We start from the raw sequence: 12,367 nt of genomic DNA, 5'->3' as shown, positions 1-12,367 counted from the left end.
AAACATCATGACTTGCAGACACTTGATTTAAAAGGGGACTTCAGACACAGTTTTCAGCAGCAACCCTGTTTGTGCAGAGATCCTTTCTGAAATGCGCTAAGTGAAAGAGAGAGTAAATTTACACTCGGGCTTAGCTAATTCCAGTAGCTCATTCCTCACACGCTTGCTTGTGTGAGTGCTCTTGGAATGTGATAAGATTTTAACTCGAGAACCTTGCTTGTGTTGGCTTATAACTACATGATTACTTTGAGTGAAGCAAGCCTCTGACACCCCGAATATTTACTTTGGAGGTTTACTTTGGTGTGATTTAAAACAAAGGTCATGGGATAGAAGGGCACCTTTAACACCAACTCAGAAACTCTCCACCTTCACATGATTTCTTCATTGCACGAATGAGCTGAGTATCGCCATCCTTGTCACCATTACCACCCTTCCTTTCAGACTCTGTTCTGGTAATACACTTCTACATGCACCCCGAGTGCCTAAACCAGAGAACTGACATTCTTCATTCTGGGCGAGGATGATAATATCTTTTGTTTTTAAGACACTACCGCAACAAAAGGAAGACAGACCAAAGTACTCCTTAACTAAGTATTGTTTCTGTCTACTGGCTAGACATTTTCACAGTGCTAGTAAATTATTTTATTCTAAAATTACCTTGACTGCAATAGGTCCTTCTATCTCCTTCCCGTTCTGCATAAGGAATCTACTGCCTACCTGTTCTCTGGCCACATCGGTCAATTCATAGATCTACATGATGGGTCCATCCACATCAGAGCTGCGGGAAATTGGGTTTTCTGGAATACCATTTCCCCGCTTTACTTGGCAGTGTGCCTGGCAGTGAAGCACTTTAAATTTGGCATCTGCCATTGCCTATCTTGGTCCAAATGATATCGTGCTAAACACCATGAAGAATACCGCACAGGGGAAATCAGCAGTGGCTTGTGAGCTCAGTGGACTTCATATTACCATGTGCTTTCTTGTGGCTATTAGAACTGTTAGCCAGATGCTTCCTGTAGACTTCCAGAGAGGGGAGAGCTCGGGGCTACTGAGACCCAGAGGCACCCAGTAAAATACACAGGATGTACATCAATCACAGGGCACATTCATTTGTTTCGGCCCGTGTGAGTACACCAACCTCACCGTGGGCGACCAAGCTCTGTAGCTAGCTTCTCTCCCTTCTGCACACGACGCCTTCGAGGTGTTGTCATCTAGATCAGACCCTGCCATCATTTCATACACTCCTCTAACAACATCCCCAGGACCTGTCATGTATTTCCATGCGTTGGCTCTATTATCCCTCCCTGCTTGAGACCCACAGATAACTGATGGTACTTTAGTTAATCATCCTTCCCCCTCTTTTGTTCACCAGGTACCTCAGCCTTCAAGGGCCGTCTTTATTGAGAATCAATGCCTCTCCTAGGTAATTGATCACCATAGACCCAGGGAGACTCCATTCATCCTGGAGGGTGGGTAATCATCATGAATAATCAAGATGCTGTGGCTTCAGTACTCCATGAGTGCAAGCAAGTGCTGGATCGTCTCCTGTTGGAAATGCCAGATGTGTCTACAGAGGACAGGAGCGAGGACCAGCGGTGCAGAGGTGAGGTTCTGATGGGACACACCGGGGCTTGAGCCGGCAGGTTCAATGCCTGCACCCTTGTCTGAACGACACATTCTCCTCTCTGCCCTATTTTTCTCCTGGCAGATGACCACCGAGGGATGAGTGGATTTCTAGGGCATGAATGGGAAAGGCTACAGGCTGAGGGGCAGGGAAGAAGCCCACTTTGTTGGAGAGAATTGCTGTCAGTTCTAATTTTAGGCTTCAGTAAACATGAGGCTACAAGAAACAGTCGAGTTCAGGAAAGAACAAAGGGTGCAAGTTGGCTGGTGCACGCAAATTTCAATTATTAAAAAATTGAAGCAACTTCTGAATGGTGGCACGCACTTTTTCTCAAACAAGGATTTTGTGCTTCATCAGTTTCCATAGACCTCTGTGGCTTCCATAAATATGTCACCTCACCACTACGGACAGTCTCTGCTTTCTTGGTCCCCAACAAACTCTTCAGACCATTCGCAAAATACATTCATTGGTCTCAAGACCCACTCCATCACAACCACGATTCGCATTTTTGCCTGCTTCCTGGCTTACGCTGTTTATAGTTACAGATATTGCTTGAGAGGTTTCATTCACAAAATCTAGAAAGCTACAAAAGACTCACTTCCTCTTTAGCCAGCTTTGGAGAGGCACCCTTTTTATTCAGGTCCTTTTTAATCATTTGAATAATTTTCCTTTCCATTTGTCTGAGCACATTCTTCATATGTGCTTTTAATCTTTCTTCCCGCGTGCTTTTAGCTTTTGGGCATTTCATTTAGAAATAACATACTGAGTAAAGTAGTCTATAATGGAAAGGTCGAGGGAGCCCTCAGTTGAGGTATATGGGCACATATAGGTCTAACAGGCCATTCAGTTAACTGGCAGTCTCAGCCATATAACCTGTCATTTGACTGCCTTCCAGATGAAGCCAGGTACATGTAATGTCCCCAAACCAAATCTCAGTGACATGTGCTTCCATTCCTTACTAGCTGGACCGGCAAACACATAACCACCTGGTCACTGCATGTGCTAGTCACCCTGAGAGCACAGCCCCTCATGTTAGTGCCTGGTCCTAAACCACAGTTTCTAGGTAGCGGCCAATAAGGGATAGCTTGTTCTCTGTCTCCCTGGGGCTGTGTGTCAGGTTGGGTTGTTTTCCTTGTTTCCCCTAAAGTTTTCTTAGTGTCCTCTTCCTGTTAGGCAGTGTGTGCCCTCATTTAAGCCTTGAGTTCTCCCGGTGGAAGTGCAAGGCCTCAGCTGGGTGCCATTTTCTTCCCAAGTGACGCAGAATAGGAGAAAAATCAATTTGGTTTCAGATAAGGCAAACCAAGGGAGCAAAATCATTCCTTCAGGAATGGCCTTTCAGGTAAGCTTCTAAGACTAGGGCCAGATAACTAGGGAGAGAGGAATTCTCACACATAGAGTGGTATATTTGCCCAGTACCCACTGCTCCTGTGGCGTGTGTCTGAGCAGAACCACTCCTGTCAGTTTGGCTGAGAGCAGTGAATGGCTTTGGTCCATGGCCTGTGCATTACCATTGTTGTTACTGCCTGGGATCAGAGAGAAAGACACTAATATGGGGTCACTTTATGTGCACAGCGGCCGGTAGACTCGGCAACACTGATGCAGCATATCCTCTTGTCTCTCTCCCTAACCCCATCTCCTTTCTCCTTCCTGAGAGCCTGGAGAGCTTCTTCTAGATAGGACCTGGAAGATGGAGAAGGAACAGGAATGAGTACTGAAAGAGTACAGCTTGAAAGCCTTGTATTTCAGTGTTTACAGTTCAGCTTGGAGACAGGGTATGAGGGAGAATGAAACTATTGGTAAAGAGTAAGCTTTCTACAGGCTGAGCATGGGGATGTGTTCCGTCCTAACATGGGAGGATCAAAAGCTTGAGACCAGCCTAGGATGCCCAGCCATACTGTGTCCTTTTAATAGTCACAGAAGAAGATGGAAGCATGCTCCAGTACTGTGAAGAAAGTACTCAATCCACAGCACAATGAAAGTCTGTGAACCCAGAAATGAGATTTCCATTGTCAAGTGACTAGTCGTCCCTTTGTGTCTCAATGATTGGCAGACCAACCGAGACACTGAGAACAGAAAGGGACATCATCTTAAGTCCACTTGGACCACTCAGGGCCATTCTCTCCAATGGCCATCCTCGTCACTGACATTTAGAAGCACTCTTGAAAAAACTGTTCTTTGCATATACATTACCTTTCCAGAAACAGAACACTGTTCACCGGCAGTAACACACAGATTCGGCAGCCAGATGCCATCACATAGGTCCTTACTTCTAGGGCTCTGCTTCCATGGGGATGTTCCTGTGGAGTAAGGGTCCAGGAACTGATGGTTAGGGAGCCACAACTTCAATGCGACAGGGTCATCTCCGGTCACCAATGCTGGTCACTCACTGGCGTGGTGCTCTCAGTGCCAAGGTGTCTTTCCCCGTCTAGAAACGTCCTTATCTTTGCTCATCGGGTGGCAAGTTCAGGACTGAGTCAGGCTTTCTTCCATCTTTCTAGTTCTGCAGTTCTACCATGTCTGTTTTCTCTGTTTAGTGTGTCTCGTGTATATATAATGCTATCTTGGTCTTTTAACCCTTACAGTGTGTGAACACTGTGACGAGATTCACAAAAAGGGATGAGCTATGAAACATGATAGCTGTGTTGAGGATGCTCCCAGCCTAGGAAGACAGGGAGATGTGGGATGTTGGGATGCAGCCTAGGGGAGCATGCATCTGTGGCTTTGTAAGTATGTAGAAGAGGCATTCCAGTTCCACTGGAGGGACGTGACAGACCAACAGGGGTGAGGTGACAGTGTTCGTTTTGAATGCCAAGGTTTGGTCATCAGGCTTTGAGAGTAGAGCAATTACAAAACAGAACAGAATGTAAAAATCAAAAACAAACAAACAAACAAAAATCTAAAAAAAAATGTTATGAAATATTGTCCTAGTCTACTTTGTTAGAGGGGGAGAAGGGCCTCAGCAATAAAAACAGATTGTGAGGGTGAGCTGAAAATATCAAAAGGAAAGGAAAGGGAGATGAGGATCTATAGGGTTTCACAGTTAACTCAGTCCAGGGAATGAGAAAAAGCAAACAGCCAGAAGGGTAGACTTAGGTCTGGGTGACAGCATGTGGTGGCCCCATCCGTCGACAGGGAACATGGAGGAGATGGAATCAGCAGAGCTGGTTGGAGGGACTCTAGCCAGTTCACAGACATGGTTCTGTCAGGCCAGGCCCTTCTCTCTGATTTCTTCTGCCTTGCTAAAAACCATAACATTACATTCCTGATGCTAATCCCAAAGGTCTAATTCCTTATCTGGCCAATTTCTCCTCCTGAGGCTGATGACCAAGGTCTAGCTATCAAAGTATTGGAGGCCAGCAATCAAAAGCCCCCTTTGGCTCACTTAACTATCATTCCCAATTAAAATTAAACACTTCACACTGATAAGCTACCATTTTCTTCTGTGCTTGTGTGTCTGTCTCCTCTTTGTACAGAGGCAGTCCTTTTAATGCCTTCCAGGACAGAGATATGCCTGCCCCTCTCCCTTGTCCCCTGTCCCCTGTCTTTGTCTCTTATCCCCTGCCCTCTAGAGCAAGTTTCCTTTGTGCTGAAAACTTGGTCTTGGGCATCCTGAGCCAATGCTGGTCCTTACATGGATGAATTCGGTTCAGGATGTGTTCTCTAAGAGATGTGACACAGAGAGAGAGGTCTTGGCTAACCCTGTTCAGAACCCTGGACTTCACATGCCCTTCAGAACTGAGACAGTCTGAGTCACGATGAAGGTCCTGTGGAACGTGTATCACAATCTTAGTAAAGCAGATGGTGAGCCTCCTGTATATTAATATAGAGCTTCTTACTGTGAAAGTTGAGAGTCGAGTAAGACAAGAAGTCCTACTCAACACTGCGGTGGTTGAGTTGTCAAAACTAGAGGAAACGCTTCCAGTTTCTGAGTCTCTTTTTGTGTTTCTGAAGTTTGGACAGGAGACTGTCAACTGGAGTAGTTAGGATTGGTTCGCAGCGAGAGACTTAGCACAGTTGCTCATCTGAGATGAGGCCATTTCACAATGAGCTGGCATCACTAAAACTCCCACTTGTGAGGTTGTCCTTACTGTCCGTACTGAAGCATCCTCAGTGGTGAAAGGGTGAGACGGGACTAGGTCTCAGAGAAGCAAAACGAGGCCAAATAAATTGTTTGCCTTCTCAGGTGCTGCAAGCTCCAGATGCCGTCTTCCACTTCAGCCCAGTTCTCACTTTACAGGGAACAGAATATTTCCCCGGTGCCTCTCTCTGATTCCTCATGCAGAGATGGTCACTCGAGTGCTTTACTTCCTGTTAAAAACCTTTCTTAATGCCTGACTACCCCAATTTACCTGTAGGGCAGAGCAGAAGCAGGCCACCCCTGACAGATAGCTGCCTTGCAATTACTCCTCCAGGCAGCCCCAACAGCTTGGACCAGCCAGCAACAGATAGGAAAAGTGTTTTGGCCATTGAGGTGCTTCATCATAACATGGGGAGCTCAACAGCTCTTTCTTTGACTGCAATTTCCTTAACTGAACTCTGACCTTTTCAGCCTCACTCTCCAGCGAGTTAAGGATTCTGATCCAGGAGGCAAAGGAAATGAAGTGGCCCTTCGTGCCTGAAAAGTGGCAGTACAAACAAGCCATGAGCCCAGAGGACAAAACAAACCTGCAAGATGTGATTGGCGCCGGACTGCAACAGTTACTGGTAGGAAGAGTCACACCACCTGTCTTTCTGACATCCCCAGGAGAAGCATTTAGAGTCTAAGTGGTCGAACAGATTAAATTTCTCTGAACTACAAGATAGTTCCTGAGCTTAGGGTCAGCTCTGCCAGCTTGACTAATGTGAGGAAAGGGGCTGTTTAAGAAGTGTCATTTTCCTGTAACCTCCTGTGTCAGAGAGATGAACCTAATGAGAATGACGGAGGGCGGGTGGAGGGGACAGAATGAAACGTGTCGCCTTGAAATAAATAGTCCCGTATTCTTGGCAAGCCTGATGCGCTTTGGTTCTACCTTGCCTCAAGACATTTTTATTTTGAAATGATACTTTCTAGATGTTGGATAACAGTAATGATGATGATAACAACAAAAACAACAATAATAGGCTTTTCGCACCTCATCTCGATATCTAAGCTGTGAGTCTATGCCTTGTCCCTCCTACCTCCCCCTTCAATCCTGTTCCCTCTCTTAGGGTCTCATGACCAAGTTTATTCTGGAAACATCAAGTCAGGGTCACAGATGTGTTTAGTTGTCACCTACATAACAGAAACCAACTAGACCAGTGGTTCTTACCCTGTGGTAAGATATCCCAACCCCCTTGGGGATCGATATCAGATTTTATACATACCAGATATTCACATTGCAGTTCATAAAAGTAGCAAAATTACAGTTATGAAGTAGCAATGAAATAATTTTATGGTGGGGGGGGTCACTACGACATGAGGAATTGCATTAACGGGTCACAGCATTAGGAAAGATTGAGAACCACCGAACTAAACTGGTACCTCCATCCTGCATAGGAAGGCATATCAAGGACAGTCTATGGGGTTATTAAAAAAAGAAAGCAAGCATGAAGTTGGGGAGTTCTGGGAGGAGTAGTGGGGAGGAATGGGGAGGTGAACATATGATCAAAGTCTAATCAAAAAACTAGTTTAAAAAAATTACATTTTTTTTTTTTTTAAGAACAGCATAAGAAGCCAGGTAAGGCTTGAGATCCAGGCCTGAGTTCTAGGGGAGCAAAAAGGATCATTTCCCTTGTGGCAGCATTACTTTTCAAAAAAGATTTTTTTTTTAATTTTCCTTTACATGTATGGATGTTTGCTTGCATGTTTGTATGTGCACCACGTGCATGTCTACCGCCTGAGGAGGCTGGGAGAGAGTGTTTGATCCCCTGGAACTGCAGTTAAAGGTCATTGTGAGATACCACACGGTGACAGTGACAAAGCCCGGCTCCTGTGTGAGAGCACTGAGTCCTCTTGGCCACCAAGCCGTCTCTTGAGCCTTGCGGTAACATTAGCTTTTACCTTTAGTTTCCCGGACGATCATCGAGGAAATTAGCTAACTCAAATGTTTCTTTCCTCACAGAAAGATCTATTTGCATGGAGATCAGGCATAAGAGCAATGACAACAGCCAAGGGTTTCCACTGCACTTACATGGTTTAATGTTTAGGGATCATTCCCAATGCATAGATACAGTTTTTCACCTGTTGAAGGAAAAACTATAATAAAGATCTCTTAATCTATAAACACACAAGAGCATCTTGGGGAACTCCTAAAAAGGGTGACATAGGTTAAAGAGGTTGGAGATTATTGGAAGAGAAAAGCAAATCCTTGTGAAGAATTAAGTGCTGACCTCTGGGTCTTAGTTTGTTTGGTAGCCCAGGCTAGCCCTGAACTCTGGACCCTTCCTCCTTATTTTCCCACAGTGGAGATTAAAGGTGTATTCAAAGATCATTATGCTTAATCTATACTCACCAAGAGTTTCCATGTCATGTTCTGTCCTACATGTACTTCATGCTTATGGTAACCAGTGGGATTTCAATGCATGCCATCAAACCTCTAAAAGAATTAAGTACTGACAAAAATATTCATATAGTGTCATGCCAAAATGCCTTTTAAAATCTGCATATGTATCCCTCTTTTTTAAAAATAAAGTTGTAGGAGAGGGAAAAAACGGTATATGCCATCAAACACATTTTAAGTGAGGCACTTTAATAAGTGTGGTTGTTATCAGCATAAAAGTAGAATGAAATAATAACAATATTCTGCATATTTTTGCATTTACATATTCATCAGATCTTGCTCATCAAAATAGCCCTATAATAAGTATTACCATTAGCATCTTCCTGATCAGGGGACCAGAGAGGACTTCTCTGTTTTGCTTTGATCTTCTACCTGCAAGACTACAGCGAGAAGTCAGAAAGCCAAAGTACACGCTCAGACTGTTAACTGTGATGACAACTGTGAGCCGCCCACCAAACTCTTGGCAGCAATGGAAGTGTTAAGCATCTGTGCTTTCTAGCATGGCAGCCACTAGCCACATGGCACTCTTGACAACTGAAATGGCCAGTGTGGCTGAGGAAATGTGTCTACAGTTTTGCTGACTCCTTATACACTTCTCTGTGCATAGGATTTCAACAGACATTATGCTTGCCTGCAGAAGTCAAGAGGCCTTAATATAGGAGAACCCAAGAACATTTCAGGCCAGCACCAGAAATGCCAGGGCTGTCATTGTTACTGACTGGCTGATACATCCCTACAAGGCACAGGACTGTATTGGAATCAAGCAGCTAATTCCTGCCTAAAGCACTAGTTCTTACAGTGAGACCCCCCTCCCACCGCACCCATCATGCGGACTGGGAATTCAAATTCTTGACCCCCAATCAAAACTCTGTTGGATTGGGGGTAGGATGCAGTTGACCTCACTGTGTCCAAAGTGGAGGTGGCACTGGGTGGAAGCAGAAGCCGCTGGGATTAAAGTTCCAGTCTCTGGATCTGGATTTGCCATGTGAGTTAGGAGGCAAAGCTGTTGGGGTTGTGCAAACCGTTTCAAGAGTACGAATCTCCTTCCCCCTGCTGTACTCTGTGATCCACAGGACTCTACACGTTACACAGATTCCCAGCCGGAGAAACAGATGCAGAATAGGAGTTTGGACCCTTCACAAGGTCACTCAGTGGCCGTCCTAAGAATCCACCCATGGAGCCACCTCTAGACCCTAATACATTTAATCTTGGAGCTTTCTGTACTCTGGGCATTATTTTTTTCTTCAGCTTCCCCAGCAAGCTCTAAATTAAACCACCACAGCTCCTCGGATGTTTAGGATGCTTTCCTGTTGTGCCAAACCCCAAGTGCACAATTGCTCGACCATTCTGTTTATACATAGAGAGAACCATAGCTCTCCACAGGCCATACTCTCTCTCTGCTTTTGAAACTGCAACTTGTTAGGAGTGGCTCTGGTAGGTCCTGTGACTTGTTCTGGACAAGCATACCATCCATTTCAGGGTTGCAGTCCGAGGAGCCGAACGTTCCTAGTTTACTAACCATTGAACCTTCAGACGCGGCTCTCCCAGGAAAAGGAGTTAAACATCTCACTCTGCCTTTTTCCAGTGTCATTTTTTCTTACATTTCCTGTATAATATTAACATGAATCCTTCCCATAAACTTCATCCTCTCACGTCTCCAAAAGTCGAATGTTGCTTAGAGTGTATACATTTTGTCTTTCCTACAAACAAGAGAGCCAATCAAAATATAAAGTGCTTGGGACAAAAAGTAAACCACAGACAGCTCTTCTATATCTGAGCTGGTAAAACTAAGGGTTCTTTAGCTTGGCACCTGCTACACCCACATCAGCAACAATATTTTGGATATCTTGTGCTCTACTCTCCGGACACTGCCAACCCTACCCCTCCCTCCTCACCCCTTCCTTCCTTTCTCCCCGAGTCTCCATTCCTTTTCCCTTTGGTGTGTGGCCACTGACAGAAATTTATGACAGGGGCCAGCCTCCTTTACAGTCCACACAAAGCTCGCTCACTTGAGAGACTTTGTCAGAGCTCTCCCAGGGGGGGAAAAAACACCTGCAGGACGCTCTCCAAGAAACCTGAAGAGATGGGAGATTAATGTGGCTGTAATAGCCGGGCAGGGGTTTGGGTATTATACCCTCTCCCCAGGTAGGTGGGTCTTTTCTGAGATGATACCAATTATTTATAGCTGAAACATCTGTTGATAACTGCAGCTGCCCTTGTAAAACAAAGCATATCATGGGGTCACAGGCTACAGGGACCAAAACCCTACCTCATGCTAGCTTTGGTCTATTCAGTATCACCCCAAGTCCGTGGGTTCCCGTCATCTTTAATGTCTCATCGCGCCGTGGAAAACACTTTGTAAACACCGCGTTGTCCTGCCCTGTGGGCTTTGAAGCAGTATTTCATCTTCATCAGTAATTTATATTCCAGCGCCATTGTGCTGTGGGAAAGAAAGGGGGAGCCTTTTTGTTTTCCATTTAATTGTATATTGCCTGACACTTTGACCTGTATTATTAGTATCAGTCAGAAAAAAGGATTTTCTCTCCCTCTTATTTAAAAATGAAATTTCAAGGGAAAGTCAGCACTCCTTTGGCTCTTTTCACTCAAAACAATGTTTACACTCTAAGAGGAGGAGATGAAAAGCTCGAGCAACTCTTTTTCAAGTGCCCGGGAAGGGCACTGAAGTTTCTGAAAGAGAACAGCACAGCCCTTATAGATATCATTCAGCGAAACCTTTGATGGAGTTTTCAAACCCCGGTGAAGGCATTCGGCGCTGGCATCTGCAGAGCTCCTCTCTGGCCTCAGCGGCTGGCACTGGGCAGGAAAGCCTGCCCTCTCTCCTGAAGCATGGGGGAAGATGGATCCAAACTGCTATGCAGATGCCTCGTTGGGGGAAGTTTCCAGTAACATTCATTTTTCTCAAAGTAATAGTCACTACTTAATCAACGAGGCATCTGGAAATCAAGCTTTTTATAAAAGAAAAGGGAGAGAGGGCTGAATTTTGCATGTCTGTGGCAGCTGGGAACAGAGTTGATTGCTAGACCCTGACTTCGAAATTCCCTGCACAGTGTTGGAGTCCAGTTGGTGGTATTAGACTGGATAAAACCCACTTCTCCTGAAGAAAGGGGAAGCTGCCTTAGTCACTCCAGCCTTTAACATGGCTCCCCATGCAGGAGGTAGGTGTGATACTCACGGTTTGACCGAAAATTACAGTCAGAGAAGATAAAGCAGGCTCAGAGTATATTCTTTTTTCCAATTTATTTTATATGTGTAGTCTGTAGCTGTTCGCTGCAGGAAAAAATTAGATGACTTACGCTTCGTAGGAGTGATTTGAAGAGTCTTCCTGTCCCTGCAAAAAATGTTGGAGTGTTTCCAAATGTTTGTTTTGAATGAAAAAAGAAAATCTCCGGCTAGAACATTTAGCATCTAGAATATTTTTCCAAGATATCCTTGAGATAACCTTAGTCCCTTTCACTTGTTATTTGTGATTTTTTAGCACAGAGATGAATAAATCCGAGTTGGCCATTTCGAGACCATAGGTGTGGGTTAGGCTCTTGTCACTGTACCCTGAGTCTTGAGTTCCTTTCCTACAATCCAGTGAAAGGAGATACCAACTTCTGAAAGTTGTCCTCTGATCTCTATGTACCCAATATGGCAGCCACATGCTGAAAACCCTGTGTGTGTGTTTAAAAAATTCTGTTGTAATCAATGTGAGTCAAAGAAGGTGGAGGTAGATATTTAGAAATGAGGTGGTGAAAGATACCAAACTATAAATTGATTAGAAAATGAAATGTCCGGTACAAGAAAGACCACGTATGGCACAGTCGCCAGCTTGTGCTAGATGCCCTCATGTTTAAACAGTCTTAAAACTCACACGTTGCTTGCTCCTGTCACCAGCTTCCCCATTAGATGGTAACATTTAGATTATTGTCCCATCAGCAATGATTTGGGGTTTCATTTGTACAGGGGGGATTCGTGGTAACAAACTACAACTTCACCCACCTTCTCTGCCAATCGTCAGAGTGCCACCATGTGCTGGACAGTTGGTATCGAACACTGAAAGGTGAAGGAGCAGGGCCGGAGAGATGGTTCAGCGGTTAAGAGCACTGGCTGCTCTTCCCGAGGACCCGGGGAACTCCCGGCTTTCACATGGCTGCTCCTAGCTATCTGGAACTCCAGTTGCAGGGTCCTAACATCCTCACATGGACATACAGAACACCAATGA

The 12,367-nt window shown here is 45.0% G+C and overlaps 1 protein-coding gene across 1 annotated transcript in view; it reads left to right on the top strand.

Moving 5' to 3' along the window:
* Positions 1 to 1,476: 1,476 nt before the first annotated feature.
* Positions 1,477 to 12,367, top strand: part of ALPK1 (alpha kinase 1) — a gene marked incomplete at its 3' end in the record, with an annotated part of 59,782 nt that continues 48,891 nt past the window's right edge. Inside the window, exons 1-2 of the mRNA XM_080916031.1 lie at positions 1,477 to 1,603; positions 6,174 to 6,328. Of these exons, the coding sequence (XP_080772157.1) occupies positions 1,483 to 1,603; positions 6,174 to 6,328 (276 nt within the window). The 5' untranslated portion in view covers positions 1,477 to 1,482. The remainder of the gene's footprint in view (positions 1,604 to 6,173; positions 6,329 to 12,367) is intronic.

Source organism: Micromys minutus (genome assembly GCF_963924665.1).
Source record: "Micromys minutus genome assembly, chromosome: 4".
Taxonomy (NCBI): domain Eukaryota; kingdom Metazoa; phylum Chordata; class Mammalia; order Rodentia; family Muridae; genus Micromys; species Micromys minutus.
Note: the sequence above shows the minus strand (reverse complement) of the source record. Positions and strands in the feature narration are given on the sequence as shown.